Raw genomic sequence first — 17,096 nt, forward strand, 5'->3', positions numbered from 1 at the left:
ACACACACACACACACACACACACACACACACACACAGACACACACACACACACACACACACACACACACACACTGACACAGAACACACACACACACACACTGACACAGAACACACACACACACACACACACATATATATATATATATATATATATATATATATATACACACACACACACACAGCCCTTACCTACTGTGTCGTCATGGTGACCAGCAGGTGTTGCCATCAGTCCGACCACCAGAACCAGCAGCAGAATTAGAACCACAGTTTTCATCCTCCTGGAAAGAACTATTCTCGTCTGAAATGTGAGGAATCTGATCCAGTCGGTTTTGAATAAACGTTCTTTATGATTCAGACTATAACTGTGAACTGCTGTAACCCAACGGACTCATAAATTTACATGATTTGACTTTGGTCAAGAAACATGACATGTAGATCCTGCAGGCAGACAGTTGAACCTGTCTGCTCAGAGACCGGTGACTCCACTGTGACCTCTTTATCTGTCTGTAGAAAAACTGAACTGTTCAGACTCTGTTCTGTTCAGTAAAACTTTGCTTTGCCTTGAGAGACTCTGAGTGTTAATGTGGAGAAGTCAGGACTCCACTGAAGAACTTTTCTGACACAAATAAACAAAGAAACCTGTAAATTATCAGAAAACAACTTCATTTTTAATTTGATTATTTAAAAAATGAAATCATGTCTGTTTTTATTGTTAGATATTTGAAAAAAGGATACAATTATGTATACCAACAAAATCATGCATATCTGAAATGAATATATGTATTTATTATTAATTAGTTAGTTTAAAGGCAAAACATCTTCTAATGCATCATTCAAGATTCAAAAATTTGATTTCTATAAAGAACAACTCAGATCTTTGAAAAGCTGAAGAAGTCGTATTTACCTGAAGACAGGTGAGTCAGAAAATCTCCAAACAGGTTCAGCAAGAGCTGAGATTTATTCTCTCTAACAAAACCCCAAATACAGGAAAAAGACAAATACAGACTGTTAGCGACAGAACAAACTACAGAAAGTCGGTAACAAACTACAGGAAGTCAGGAACAAACTACAGGAAGTCAGGAAACAAACTACAGAAAGTCAGGAAACAAACTACAGAAAGTCAGGAACAAACTACAGGAAGTCAGGAACAAACTACAGGAAGTCAGGAAACTACAGGAAGTCAGGAACAAACTACAGGAAGTCAGGAAACAAACTACAGGAAGTCACGAACAAACAACAGGAAATCAGGAAAAAACTAGAGGAAATCAGGAAACAAACTACAGGAAGTCAGAAAAAACAGGAAGTCAGGAAACAAACTACAGGAAGTCAGAAAACAAACTACAGGAAGTCAGAAAACAAACGACAGGAAGTCAGGAACAAACTACAGGAAGTCAGGAAACAAACTACAGAAAGTCAGGAAACAAACTACAGGAAGTCAGAAAACAAACTACAGGAAGTCAGAAAACAAACTACAGGAAGTCAGGAACAAACTACAGGAAGTCAGGAAACAAACTACAGAAAGTCAGGAACAAACTACAGGAAATCAGAAAACAAACTACAGGAAGTCAGAAAACAAACGACAGGAAGTCAGGAAAAACAACAGGATGTCAGGAAACAAATTACAGGAAGTCAGGAACAAACTACAGGAAGTCAGGAAACAAACTACAGGAAGTCACGAAACAAACTACAGGAAGTCAGGAACAAACTACAGGAAGTCAGAACAAAACTACAGGAAGTCAGGAAACAAACTACAGAAAGTGAGGAAGAAACCAAAGGAAGCCAGTAAACTAATTCCAGGAAGTCATGAAACAAACTACGGGAAGTCAAGAATTGGATCAACAGGAAACTGTATGAATTCATATTTTTTATGATAAACCTCAACATTATGGGGTGTTAGGACACAGCTGAAGGTTATTTCACCGTCTGACCTGCTGTGTTTAAAAAAAAAAAAAAATACCACGAAAAGACACAACTCATAAACCAGAAATGTTAAAAAACAGAAGGAAATGATGGATTTTCATCAATAAAGTAAATTAATAAATATATAATTAATTAATTAATAACTAATTAATTTTACAAAACAAAAAAATGCAAATTAACAGGAATTGATGAAAGAAAAAATGTTTGTCCTTTACCGTACAACGTAAAGGACAAACATTTTTTGGTTCATCACTTCCTGTTAATTTTTACATCATTTCCTGTTAATTCATTTTTCTGATGGTCCTTACAAAAGTCGATAAAAAAATTAAAAATTCTGAGCTCCTCTGTACGACTGAGAGTGACTCAGCTGAGACCAACAGTCAGATGACAAAAATTTGGAGCGTTTCAGGGCTGAACTACAGGCAGTGTAGTTTAAAACGGTGATAATCAAGATGTGTGTCAGGCCGTGTCCGACGGCACAGAAGAGTTTTTAACAGCATCTACTTTGAGGAAACAACTTCTTTTGTGTTTAGACGGGTAGAACAAAATGATTCTAATGAAATGTTGCAGTTTTCAGCTCAGATTTTTAATTTTTTTCTGATAGATTTTCGTGTTTTCTTTCTATTTTTTCTGTTTCTTGTGTCATTTTGGTAATTATTTTTAAGGAAACAGGTTTTGAATGCATCCAGCAGGTTTCCAGGACTCAGAAAATCAGTAAATTCTCTTTTAAATTCTCTTTAGGATTTTAAAGATCAGACACATCTTCTACATAAACTACGTCTCACAGCGACTAGTTTCTAGATGAAGGAACACAAACACAACCTGATTCTAAGACTTCAGGTGTTAGTGAAGCTGGGCTGCTTCAGAAACCTGGCTGGTTGGTTAGTTAGTGATGTTCTACAGGATTCAGTGTCTCCAGGATGAACCAGCTCCTGGTGTTTCTATACTTTAAGCTATTCTAGTTAGCATTAACCTCCTGGTTTGTGGTTACAGAAAACTGGACATTCAGGTTTTGGTTTGTGAACTGGTGGCCATGTTGTCATAAAAAAAATGTTGTCATAAAAACTGAACATTCTTCAGATTCAGAAAACTGACTCCACCTACATTAAAATCTCATCTAAATGTAGATTTTTCTGGAAGTTTTCCAGCTTCCTGTTGAATTATTTTGCTCACATCGTGTTTCTGCTTTAGTCTTTTAGCAGATTTAAAGATTCCCGACGAAAACCAATAATCAACATCTACCTAATTATTCTATGTCTCACCAAAAGAACCCAAAACCAGTGTAATAAAAAATGAACTTTAAGATTTTACTGAGATTACTTCTTAAGTCCTTCATGGCCAGAAAATAGAGTCAACAAGAGAAGCGAGAAAAACCCAAACCCTGTACAGAATTAGAACAATGTCAAACAGTTTTAAACTGCACCGCTTCTGAATAACTGCATGCTTCTCAGTAGAAAAATCTATATTTATTTAAAGTTCAGCTCCAAAGTAGAAACTCAAAGAACCAGACTGAGTCCCGCTGTGATTCCAACCAGTCCAACTGATGAACATGGTTCTAAGATGAGCTTAGAACAGCAGAACCTTCTCAGTACTGGACCTATAGACTGGGTCTATCTATGTCTGCATCATGGCTCACCATGGAGAAGAACTGAACAGAGGAAGAGAAAGTCTGACTGAGAGACTCGACAGTAGAAGGAGTCATAGTAGCACTAATCAGGAGGTCTAGAAGGAGTAATAGTACCACTAATGAGAAGGTCTAGAAGGAGTCATAGTACCACTAATGAGAAGGTCTAGAAGGAGTCATAGTACCACTAATCAGAGGTCTAGAAGGAGTCATAGTTCCACTAATCAGAGGTCTAGAAGGAGTCATAGTACCACTAATCAGAGGTCTAGAAGGAGTCATAGTACCACTAATCAGAGGTCTAGAAGGAGTCATAGTACCACTAATCAGAGGTCTAGAAGGAGTCATAGTACCACTAATCAGGAGGTCTAGAAGGAGTCATAGTTCCACTAATCAGGAGGTCTAGAAGGAGTCATAGTTCCACTAATCAGGAGGTCTAGAAGGAGTCATAGTTCCACTAATCAGAGCTCCTAAAATGACCCCACAGACAGTGAACTACTTTCTCCATCCAGCTGTAAAAACAGACATCAGCTGCTTCAGACTTGGTTCGGGGGTTCTCCATGGAAACCAGAGTTAGTGTGAAGCTCAGACAGTGTGAAGGAACCTTCAGAACATCAACCTCTATGGACGGAGGACCAGAACTAAACCTGGCTGCTGCTCACAACTAAACTTCCAGATGAAAGTTTGCTGAAGAACATGAGAAGAAGCCTGATGGATGCTGGAGAACATTCTTTGGTCAGATGAAGATCAATGAGTTGGGCTCAGATGGAGTCCATATGTTTAGTGAGAACCTGACCAGGACTACCACAGTGAAGCATGAAGGTGGGAGTTTGATGATGTGGGGCTGCATGAGGTCAGAAGGTGTTGATGACATTTCTAGATGAAGGTCTGAGGATGAACCAGAATCCTGACTGACCAAATGAAGAAGAGGAACATTCCAGCAGGAGAACATCCAGAGAACATCATCACACCAGAGCTTCTCCACCTGGACAGTCCTCACCTGAACCCAACAGAAGATCTTTGGATCATTTTCTACTTTGGGAAGTGTTTGTTTCTCCATCATTCAGAAGAAGAAATACTCTAAATACTACCTGCAGTTATTCAAAAGAGATGCAGTTTTAATCAGGTGACATTCAGGAGAATCTATGTTTTATTTGAGGGATTAAACATCTGTGGAGTTCATTTTTTCAGTGTGAGCGAATCAGAGAGAAGAAGGCAGAAGATTGAGTGAACAATGTGAGAAAGTTTTCTACAGTTTAGTGCTTGTTGTTGTTGCATCGGTTTGGCCTCTTCAGGCTCGGAGCTACATGATGCTGCTGGGAGAAAACCAGAGCCCTTAGTAGGAAGAGTCACCACCGTCTGAACTTCCATCAGTCTGGTGATCACAGGCTGCAGATACTGAACAACGTCCTCCATCACGCTTATTAAAGGACGTAACAAACAAAGCAACATGGGTAACAGACGATTCCTTCCCCAGAATGAGGCCTGAACTACGAAGCAGGATAGAAGGTTAGCGACTGTGGAATTAGCAAAGCTAGTCCAATAAAACACAAGTAAAACCTGAAGTGTTGCTCTGGTCCAGACCAACCAGATCTACAGAGGTGTTCACTGTCGGCACAACGCCTTCACTGTGGCTGTAGAGGTTTAAAGATATTCCAGTGTTCTATATGGCTTCATACGGCTGTTAGAGGCTAAAACTAGAACTCTACTCATTGTTTTGAACTGTGTTTCTATTTTAGTTCTTTCTGTTTCCAACCACCAGCTGGGAGCATAAAGATCACTGATATTTCTACAGCAGAAAATATTGATATTTCTGAAGATATCTGTTCAATTTTAGCTTGATATGTTGAAAACCTTCCAGATAAAACAGCCAGTGTTGATGCAGGTTAAAGTTTAAAGTCATCTGATGATCATTAAAAGGAAGAAGAAAGAAGAAACCTGCATGGAAGCAGCTCAACTGTTTGGTTTAGCAGGAAATATGCGTTTCTACACCAGATACCATCACCATCTTTTTATGTTAAATGAGCTTCGTTCAGACACCTGGTCAGCTGTCCATCTGGTTGGTTCGTTTAGTTGTTGTAAAGTCAGATAAAGAAACTCTGGATGTGTTGAAGGGACTTTGTAGTTCAGGCCTCAGGATGGTTCCAGTTAGTTTAGTTATTCTAACCACAGATCATCTACCACAGATGTGAACCTGGTTTCTCTGAGTTCTCTGATGGTCTTCATTCTCCTTCAGACTCTGTGATTTCTACCATGATGAACAACTGAATTCAGACCTCAGATCAGTTCTAGCACAGTAAACAGTGTCAGTCAGAATGTGGCTGAACCAGGTGACAGGAAGCAGGAAGTTTGTTTCTGGAGGTCGGACCTCCTCAGACACTCTGAAGTCTGTCCAGAAGTAGCGGTGGTGAACCGTAAGAAGCTGTGAGGAAGGTTTGTTCATCAGCGTCTGTGTGGTCACAGCTGGAGGAAGCTCGCTAACGTCCTACAGGATGTGATTGGCCGGCAGCTGCTGGCCGTTGTCCCTCCTCTCTGATTGGTGTTTATAAAGGTCACATGGCCCCAGGGAGAGGGGCGGTCCCTGCAGCACCGCCTCGTATGGCGGCGCCGCCTCCAGCGGGAAGGAGATGGAGGAGATGTGGTCCGGAGGGTGGTGAGTCGGGGAGAACCAGGTGGCACCGACTGAGCTCTGGTCACAGCGAAGGGGCGGGTCTGGACCGCAGTTAACAGGAAGCTCCGCCTCCTGCTCCGACACCTCATGACAGGGGTCCAATAGGGAGTAAGGAGGCGGGTCATCGGTAGGAAGGAAGATCTGAGTGGAACCAGGACCGACACACTCGTCATAACTACAGAGAACAAAGAGAAAACAAGAAGTACGTTTTAAACCATGCAGCACAGCAGAGGTTCACGTTTAATACAGAAAATATACAGAGGATTATTAATAAATGTTCAATGATGTCATAATAATCAACCTGATACAATAATACAATAAGCCTATTAATACAGATATAATAATATAGTAATAACCTAATACAATAACACTATAAGCCTATTAATAAATATGATAATATAGTAATAATCTAATATAATAATATAAGTAGCCTATTATCTATAATAATATAATAATATAATAATATACACACATATATATGTATATCATGGTAGACACTGTGATTTGGTAGAATTGAAGTTTCTACCAGTAGAGATTGCGATTGTCGTCTCTACCAGTAGAAACTTCAATTCAACCAGTAGAGATTTGTCAGGGCTAAGGTTAGACTTTTAAGGTTAGGGTCAGGGGTCAGGGCAGGGGTCAGATTTAAAGTTCCATCTCTACTGGTAGAGATTACAATCGCAAACTCCAATTCTACCAAATCACAGTCTCTACCCTGACATATATACATATATATATATATACATATATATATATATATATATATATATATATATATATATATATATATAATCAATAACCTAATATAATAAGCATCATAAAGAATGATATCAATATAAAGATCAACGTATGAAGACTTTCTATGTGATCATTTATCAGCATCAAACAATCATTATCAGGACTCACAATCAAACAACTTATTTTATTTTGTCTTTATTTTGTTTGTTTGCTTGATTATTTATCCTTCCTTCCTTCCTTCCTTCCTTCCTTGATTCCTACTTCCTTCCTTCTTTCCTTCTTTCCTTCCTTCCTTCCTTCCTTCTCTCCTTCCTTCCTTAATTCCTTCTCTCCTTCCTTCCTTCTCTCCTTCCTTCCTTCTTTCCCTCCTTCCTTCCCTCCTTCCTTCACTCTCTCCTTCCTTCCTTCCTTCTTTTTCTCCTTCTTTCTCCTTCCTTCCTTCCTTCCTTCCTTCTTTTTCTCCTTCTTTCTCGTTCCTTCCTTCCTTCCTTAATTCGTTCTCTCCTTCCTTCCTTAATTCCTTCTCTTCTTCCTTCCTTCTCTCCTTCCTTTCCTCCTTCATTCCTCCCTTCCTTCCTTCCTTCATTCTCTCCTTCCTTCCCTCCTTCCTTCCTTCTCTCCTTTCCCTCGTTCCTTCCTTCTCTCCTTCCTTCCTTCCTTCCTTCCTTCATTCATTCATTCTCTCCTTCCTTCCTTCCTTCCTTGGTGCTTACTTGATGACTCGTGTTGATCACCTGATCAGGCTGCTTTTTTCAATGGCTGTTTCAGTTTGATTTTCTGCAGATTTAAAGAACACTGAATCTGTTTGAAATCCTGCTTCGGTCTGATGATGTTCTTCAGATGTTCCTCAGAGCTGACCAGCTGAGTAGAGCAGATGTTCCTCAGTGTTTTCCTGCTGATCATTTCCTGCTGAGGTGTGAACTCCAGCCACTAGGTGTTTCTGAAGTGTTTGAACAAACTGTGAATCCTCCAAGGAGCTTCTTGTTCTTCTAAAACCACTCAGGCTGGATAATGAACGCGTTCTGATGTCCTCAGAGTGTTTGCCGAAAATAATTCATCTCCCTTGAGAGCTGAGAGTTACACATCTACTTCCATCAGAACCACAACTTCCACCTTGTTGTCTTCAAACCATCTCTGACGATCTTTGTCTGTTTGCTTCAGGATTTCTTTACACTTTACTGCATTCAATTACCCTCTACCTTTACAAGCCTGCCTCCACCGTGCTTCACATCATGATGCTGCCACCACCGTGCTTCACATCATGATGCTGCCTCCACCGTGCTTCACATCATGATGCTGCCACCACCATGCTTCACATCATGATGCTGCCACCACCATGCTTCACATCATGATGCTGCCACCACCGTGCTTCACGTCATGATGCTGCCTCCACCATGCTGCCACCACCACGCTTCACATCATGATGCTGCCTCCACCATGCTTCACATCATGATGCTGCCACCACCGTGCTTCACATCATGATGCTGCCTCCACCATGCTTCACATCATGATGCTGCCACCACCATGCTTCACATCATGATGCTGCCACCACCGTGCTTCACATCATGATGCTGCCTCCACCATGCTTCACATCATGATGCTGCCTCCACCATGCTTCACATCATGATGCTGCCACCACCGTGCTTCACATCATGATGCTGCCTCCACCATGCTTCACATCATGATGCTGCCTCCACCATGCTTCACATCATGATGCTGCCACCACCATTCTTCACATCATGATGCTGCCACCACCGTGCTTCACATCATGATGCTGCCACCACCGTGCTTCACATCATGATGCTGCCTCCACCGTGCTTCACACCATGATGCTGCCTCCACCGTGCTTCACATCATGATGCTGCCTCCACCATGCTTCACACCATGATGCTGCCTCCACCGTGCTTCACACCATGATGCTGCCTCCACCGTGCTTCACATCATGATGCTGCCTCCACCATGCTTCACATCATGATGCTGCCTCCACCATGCTTCACATCATGATGCTGCCTCCACCATGCTTCACATCATGATGCTGCCTCCACCGTGCTTCACACCATGATGCTGCCTCCACCGTGCTTCACATCATGATGCTGCCACCACCATTCTTCACATCATGATGCTGCCACCACCGTGCTTCACGTCATGATGCTGCCTCCACCATGCTGCCACCACCACGCTTCACATCATGATGCTGCCTCCACCATGCTTCACATCATGATGCTGCTACCACCGTGCTTCACATCATGATGCTGCCACCACCGTGCTTCACATCATGATGCTGCCACCACCATGCTTCACATCATGATGCTGCTACCACCATGCTTCACATCATGATGCTGCCTCCACCGTGCTTCACATCATGATGCTGCCACCACCGTGCTTCACATCATGATGCTGCCACCACCGTGCTTCACACCATGATGCTGCCACCACCATTCTTCACATCATGATGCTGCCTCCACCGTTCTTCACACCATGATGCTGCCTCCACCGTGCTTCATATCATGATGCTGCCTCCACCGTGCTTCACACCATGATGGTGCCTCCACCATGCTTCACACCATGATGATACCACCAGAAAAACTGTGAGTCCGTAAAATGTGAATCACGTTTCCTCTGTTGCTCTTTCACTGAACCACGAAGAATGAAGGGATTTTACTGACATATGACTAGATAAGGTTTAGTGTGTTTAGTTCCTGTTAGTGATCAGCTATTGATCAATTTGCTGATCAGTTATTGATCGGTTTTTGGTCAGATAGAGATGTCAGTCATGTGACTGAGATTAGTAAAGGAGGACCTCTGGCTGCAGTTCATCAGATGGTTGTGACGCTTTCAGAAACACAAAACACACAAAGAGGGAAGCATATGGTCATTGTGTGTGTGTGTGTGTGTGTGTGTGTGTGTGTGTGTGTGTGTGTGTGTGTGTGTGTGTGTGTGTGTGTGTGTGTGTCTCCCTGAGAGGAAACAGAAGCTTTCAGTCTCCACAGGTGAGCTGCTGATCTGTCAGTGTGGCGTTTTGTTTCAGTGTGTGTGTGTGTGTGTGTGTGTGTGTGTGTGTGTGTGTGTGTGTGTGTGTGTGTGTGCGTGCGTGTGCGTGTGCGTGTGTGTGTGTGTGTGTGTGTCGGAAGCGTGGCTTTCACAGTCTCAGCAGGTGATCTGTTGATCTGAGTTTCCCTCCACCATCTGTGACTAAACACATAAATATCAGGGTCACATGACTCGGCTCCCTGCAGCTGATTGGCTGTCAGACTTCAGCCTCCAGCTTTATGGTAAACAAGGTGTGTTTGCAGTGTTTTGTGGGTCTGCAGGTACAGAAATGTGTGTGTTAGTTGTTGTTTGCTCCAGACTTCTGAGGCTCTGAGCTCATTTAATCCAGTATTTTTTATTGCTGTTTTCTTGTTTCCTGTCTCAGTGTTTATCATAAATCTCTCTCAGATTCATAAATCTGGTTTCAGCTGAATCTGCAGATCTTTGACCCACATTCAGGCTGAGCTCCAGCTAAAGAGCAGCTTCCAGGTGTTTTCCTCCAGGTGATAGATGTACCTGAAGTAGAGCAGCAGATTAAACCAGAGACCAACACATGCAGCAGACTCAGCCTCATGTAGGAGAGAGAAATCTATTCATAATTTATCTGTATGTTTATGTCTATTCCTTATTTTACGCTGATATTTCAGATATACAGTCATTGTTGCACAAGTCCTTCTGACATATTGAATGTTTTTACATTATTAGTATTATCTTTTAAACTTAATGTCATGCTAAAAGAAATATCATATGAAATATACAATATGCAAAAATGTAAATAAAAAGGTAAAACATATAGTGTTCCATATAGTGCATATAGTGTAAATTTCCCTGCCGTGGCATTAATAGAGGTTTAATCTATCTGTCTATTTCTTTGTATATATATATACATATGTTTATATATTTATTTATATATATATATATATATATATATATATATATATATATATATATATATGTTTATATATTTATTTATATTTATTTATATATATATATATATATATTTATTTATATTTATATATATATTTTATATATATATATATATATATATATATAAATAATATATATATATATATATATATATATATATATATAAATATATATATATATATATATATATATATATATATATATATATATTTATATTTATATATATATTTATATATATATATATATATATAAATATATATATATATATATACATATGTTTATATATTTATATTTATATATATATATATATACATATGTTTATATATTTATATATATATATATATATATATATATATATTTCTTGCAATACATCGATTTCTTTTCATTTTTGCACACTATATTTTTTTACATCTTTTTTGACATTTTTTTAAACTAGTTTTCGTTTACATCATTTTCTTTACATTTTTACACATTTATTTATTACTCTTACCTTACATTTTGTGTTTTGTATATTTTCTACATCCCATTTTTAAAATAAATACATTTTTAACACTTTATATTTTATCTTTTTAATGTTTTTAAATATTTCTGACCACTTTATATTTTGTATTATATTTCTTTTTACATTTTTGCATATTATAAATGTTTTATATTGCACATTTTCCTTCCATTTTGTATTTTTTTCTACATTCCATATTTTAACAAAATTGCTCTATATACCTTATATTTTTATTTTTATTTTTTTGTTCTGTACATTTTTATTTTGTTTACATATTACCAATCTGTTGTACGTGAAGTTTTCAGTCCAGATGTACATGTTGCTGTTTAAACTCCTGATAAATAATTGAGTTCTGATCTTCCTCAGCAGGTAGTTTCACCACATTGACACCTTTTGCTTTTTAGTTTTAGATCATTAAGCAGGTGATTTAAGGTGGGATTAAATTCCTAAGACTCCCCATCAGCAGTCAGAGCTGAAGGAATGTCTTGAAGAGCAGACAGACAGAAGAAAGGACTGGTTTGGATGAAACCTGAGGCTGTGCAGGAGGATCTGAGTGAATTATTAAAGCTGCTGACATTTAAACCAGCAGGAGTCTGACTTTTAACAGCTCTTTAACTCTGCAGTGATTTGTTCAGGAACGTTTCTAATAAGTGAATCATCAGCAAGTCGGACTGGAGGAACAAAGCTTCTGAAGGAACTGGAGGAACTTTACTCCACATTTAATTTCATGGTTTCTCTGTTTAAAAGCAGTTCTCTAAATCCAGCACTGTGGTCAGGACTCCACTTCTACTGGATCCAGACTGGTTTTAGAATCATTTTAACTGGTTTTAGACTGGTTTTGACTAGAGTTTAGACTGGTTTTGGAATGATTTTAGATTGATCTTAGATTTACATTTTGACTGGTTTTGCAGTTGGTTTTGGACTAGTCTGGACTAGTTTTGAGTTAGTTTCAGACCAGTGTCTCGACTGGTTCTTCTAGATCAGGGGTCGGCAACCCGCGGCTCTGGAGCCGCATGCGGCTCTTTCAGCCCTCTGTTGTGGCTCCCTGTAACTTTGGAAAATAAATTGTTCTGCCTTTCACGCGCGTTTCAATGTATTTTAATATAGAGAATTTTATTGTGAAATTACCGCTCTTATTTTGATGTGTCACTCCACCGGATGTGCTGCTGGGGTTTTCTCCCCTGGGACATGAGAGCACAAAGTTGATGCAGAGAAGATGGAGAAGCAACGCCTGTAGTTTCACATCGTTTTGTACTCAAGAATGGCAAGCCTGTATATTAAAGCTCCACTCCAAGAAAGACACGTCTTTGAGTCAAAAGTACTCATGAGTACGAAGGTAAACTATGGATAATTGTCTTGCTCAGTATCTACTCTTTGATAGGGTAATACACGTTACTGGCGAGAGCACGGCTCGATTTCACGTCCAGCATCCAGGCAGCAGGTCAGAGAGTCAGAGGAGTGTCGTCTTGGAAAATAGGGCAGCGACTTACCGGAGAAAAGTTATAAGCTTAAGATAAATAGATTTTACAAGTTAAATAGACATCCGCAAAATATTGATTTCCAGCTAACATTATGTAACATATGAGGTCCAAGAGCAAAAATGACATTAACCAGGTAAGATAAATATTAGTGGTAGGACCAAAACAAATCAGGGTATAGGAATGTAATGTGCGGGGTTCCACAAGGATCAATACTGGGTCCCACTTTATTCATAATGTATATTCATGACATGGTTAAAATATCCAGATTGTTTAAATTTGTACTTTTTGCAGATGATACAAATATAATATGTTCAGGGCATGATATGAAACAACTTTTGGTGCAGATAACGGTTGAAATAGTTAAACTAAAGAAGTGGTTTAATGCCAATAAATTATCCTTGAATTTAAAAAAGACAAAACTTATGTCGTTTGGTCAAAAAAAACATGACATACCTGTACAAATTATCATTGACAACATCACTATTGAGAGAGTGAAACAAAATGTATTCTTAGGTGTTGTAATTGATGAAAAGACATCATGGAAACCACATATTAGTTATTTGCAAACAAAAGTTGCCAAATGTGTCGGTATTATGAGGAGAGCTAGTCATGTTCTTAATCATGGTGCACTACTCATTTTATATAATTCATTTGTAATGTCATATCTAAATTACTGTGTTGAAGTCTGGGGTAATTGTTATAAAACCAATTTACTTCCTCTAATTGTATTACAAAAGCGGGCAATAAGAGTTGTGCATGGTGTACAGTATTATGACCATACTAATCCTCTTTTTCTAAAATCGTCTGATCTGAAACTATATGATTTGGTCGATTTTAAAACAGCACAAATAATGTTTAAGGCATCTAGAAACTCTCTTCCTGCAAATATACAAGAGAGAAATATCCATCATTCTTATTATTTGAGAGGAACTAATATGCTTTATCAACCAAAAGTGAGAAGTACTTTAAAATCAATGTGTATTTCTGTTCGTGGAGTTCAATTATGGAATAAACTTACAGAAGATGATAGAGCTTGCAAAAATATTAATCAGTTTTAAAAAGCATTTAAAAGGAATGTTATGTTGAAATATTTGCAACAGAGAGACTGATGCCTTTGGCTGTGTGGATGTGTGCGGCACTGGAAAAGTGCTTACACACATTCGATGATGATGATGAGGATGATGATGATGGTGATGATGATGTTGATGATGAGTTGGGTGGGGGTTAGAGTTAGAGTCAGCGAAGGTGGGCCCGTCTGTCTTTGTATGTTTATCTTTGTAGTTAGTTGTTTTTTTTTCCCCCCTTGTTTTATTGTAATGTTTGTGTGATGGTGAGTGGGGGGTTGGAAATTTAAAAGCTTTTGCTTCATCCATCCCCTTTTCAAACCAAGATATAATTTTATGTCTGTTGTCAAAAGAGCTGTGTGCAGGTTTGAAATAAATTTACTGAACTGAACTGAACTGACACAATTTAAAAAATGAATCTATCTAATTAGAGGCTTTGTAATTAATTAATCACGACGCATATGGATGACGTCACGGAGCAAGATGATAACACAGACTATGAGCTGTGAGCAAACTCAGGAAAAGAAAGTAAACTGGATTACAATATTGTATTACGGGAAACACAACAAAGAAAGATGAGTGCAAAACAAAAGAAAATTCAGGAGGATATGGAGGAAATAAGAAAGATGCTGAGACAACTGGCTGAAGACGTGAGGGCAGTGACCAAACAGCAGGACACGCTTATGAAAATGATGGACGAAATAACAGACCTGAAGATCACTGTTAAAGAGAAGGATAAGAAAATCAACGATTTAGAACTAAGAATTGAGGAACTGGAACAACATACGAGGAAAGACGAGGTGATTATAACTGGACTCAAAACTACACATCGGACGTATGCCAGAGCCGCGGCCGACCGTAGTAAAGAGGGTGAGGAAGATGCACCGGCGGAGGAGCAGGAGTCACTCGATAAACAAGTGACAAAGTTCTTTAAAAGTAAGGACATGGTTATTCAAAGTGATGGGATTTCGGCATGTTATTCTCTCCCTGGGAGACCCAGAACCATTCCAGCCATTGTGGTTCGGTTTGCTAACAGGAAACACAAGGTGGAATTACTACGGCAGGCTAAAAGGTTGAGAGGAACCGGGATTTATTTGAACGAACATCTGACAAAGAAGAATGCAGAAATCGCCAGACAGGCTCGCATTTTGAGAAAAGAAAGCAAGATACAGGCTACATGGACACGGAACTGCAGGGTCATGATTCGATTGAATGGAACACCCGAGCAAGCCAAAGTGGTCATGATACGAGAGCTTAAAGATCTGGAACAATACAAATGACGATATGTGTACGACGGAAGGACTAACGATGAACATGGACATGGATTAAAATACAATGGATACGGTTTATGAAAGTAACCGGAGGAAGACGGTGACGCTGACAGGTCAGGAGGACACGTGTCTGGCAGGAAAGGCTGTAAGTCAGTCATTCTTAAGTTCAGAACTAACAAACTATAAACGTTATGACTTTGAACATGATGTCGACCCAGACAACCATCTGTTCAACTCAATTAATATCACCTGTGACTACTACACAGAGGAACAATTCAGAGACAGTGTTGGGCTGGATAACACTTTCTCTATAATACATTTCAATTGTAGAAGTATATATGCAAATTTTTATAAGATACAGGATTATTTAAACACAATAAAAAAATAAATTTAAAGTGATAGCACTTTCAGGAACTTGGTATGATAAGGACAGAGGTATTGATTTCTGTATTGAAGGGTATGAGCTATATCAGAGATGTAGAGAAAACAAAAGAGGTGGCGGGGTGGCTCTGTATGTTGACAGTAATTTTAAGTGCAAGTGTGTTGAAAGTATGACACTGGTGATTGATGATTTATTCCAATGTATAACTGTGGAGGTGGATGTTGCAAAGAGGAAAAATATCACTGTCACATGCGTATATAGGTCACCTGGATCCAATGTAGGAGCATTCAATGACTGTTTTGAAGAGTTACTGAATATGGTAAAAGAACAGAAAGAGTTCATTGTCTGTGGTGATTTTAACATTGATTTGTTGAGCTCACCCAGAAATAGATTAACAAGAGAATTCTTGGAATTGGTATATAGTACGGGGCTGTACCCAGTAATCTCTAAACCCAGTAGATTTACTACTAATACTGCAACTTTAACCCTTTACGCTTCAGTGCGTCGTAGGTGCGTCATAGGAATTTCAAGAATGTCCGACGGCTGCAAACGCGATTATACAAACACTATACGCCGATGGAAAGCTTAGATTCTCATGAATCCGCCGGTATAAACCACTTTCAGATGCGATTACCACAGCGGGTGAGAAAAACACATTTGTCCGACAAAAACAAATATTCATCCATCCGTTCTCTATACACGGCTTCAACGCACACAGCGCGACTCACATTTCCGGGTTTATTATTAGACAGAAAAAAAGATTCCACAAAAAACGGCCATAATCCAACTTTTTACATCCAGACAACACAAGCCAGTAAACTATTTTATCCAAAACATGTCCTGAAGTCGGTATAAAATCCACGAATCGGTCGTTTTCAAGGAAATGCACCTCGCGATGCCCGTCCAATATTCCCCGTATTTTTCGTAATTTTTTTTATTTAAAAATAGAATATTAGCGATTTTTTGTACTGAAAACGGCTGGAATTGACTGAAGCTTAAAGGGTTAATTGATCACATCTATATTAATACAGTTGAAAATAATATGAAGAGTGGACTGATAATTAATGATATAAGTGATCATTTACCTGTGTTTCTTACTTATGAATGTCACATGAGTAGAGAAAAGCAGAAGATAACATATAAATATGTAAGGAAGAGAACGGAGGAAGCAATAGAGAAGTTTAGGATTGATTTAACTAAAGTCGACTGGAACGAGGTGTATGTGGGAGAGGTACACACGTGGACAAAATTGTTGGTACCCCTCAGTTAAAGAAGGAAAAACCCACAATTCTCACTGAAATCCCTTGAAACTCACAAAAGTAACAATAAATAAAAATTTATTGAAAATTAAATAATCAAAAACAGCCATTACTTTTGAATTGTTGATTAACATAATTATTTAAAAAAACAAACTAATGAAATAGGGCTGGACAAAAATGATGGTACCCATAACTTAATATTTTGTTGCACAACCTTTTGAGGCAATCACT

The 17,096-nt window shown here is 39.0% G+C and overlaps 1 protein-coding gene across 8 annotated transcripts in view; it reads right to left on the reverse strand.

Moving 5' to 3' along the window:
• Positions 1-941: 941 nt before the first annotated feature.
• Positions 942-17,096, reverse strand: part of bean1 (brain expressed, associated with NEDD4, 1) — a 43,211-nt gene continuing 27,056 nt past the window's right edge. The window contains exons 5-6 of one of the 8 annotated variants that reach the window (XR_007947006.1): positions 1,644-6,389; positions 942-1,215 (exon numbers count right to left, since the gene is read on the reverse strand). Coding sequence is in view for 1 of the 8 variants with exons in the window: in XM_051959542.1 (XP_051815502.1) it covers positions 6,029-6,389 (361 nt within the window). In the remaining 7 variants the exon portion in view is untranslated. Of the gene's footprint in view, positions 6,390-17,096 lie in introns of all 8 variants that reach the window. The other 7 variants (XR_007947004.1, XR_007947005.1, XR_007947003.1 and 4 more) reach the window with 7 other exon arrangements.

This window comes from Acanthochromis polyacanthus, chromosome 15, assembly GCF_021347895.1.
Source record: "Acanthochromis polyacanthus isolate Apoly-LR-REF ecotype Palm Island chromosome 15, KAUST_Apoly_ChrSc, whole genome shotgun sequence".
NCBI classification, from domain to species: Eukaryota; Metazoa; Chordata; class Actinopteri; family Pomacentridae; genus Acanthochromis; species Acanthochromis polyacanthus.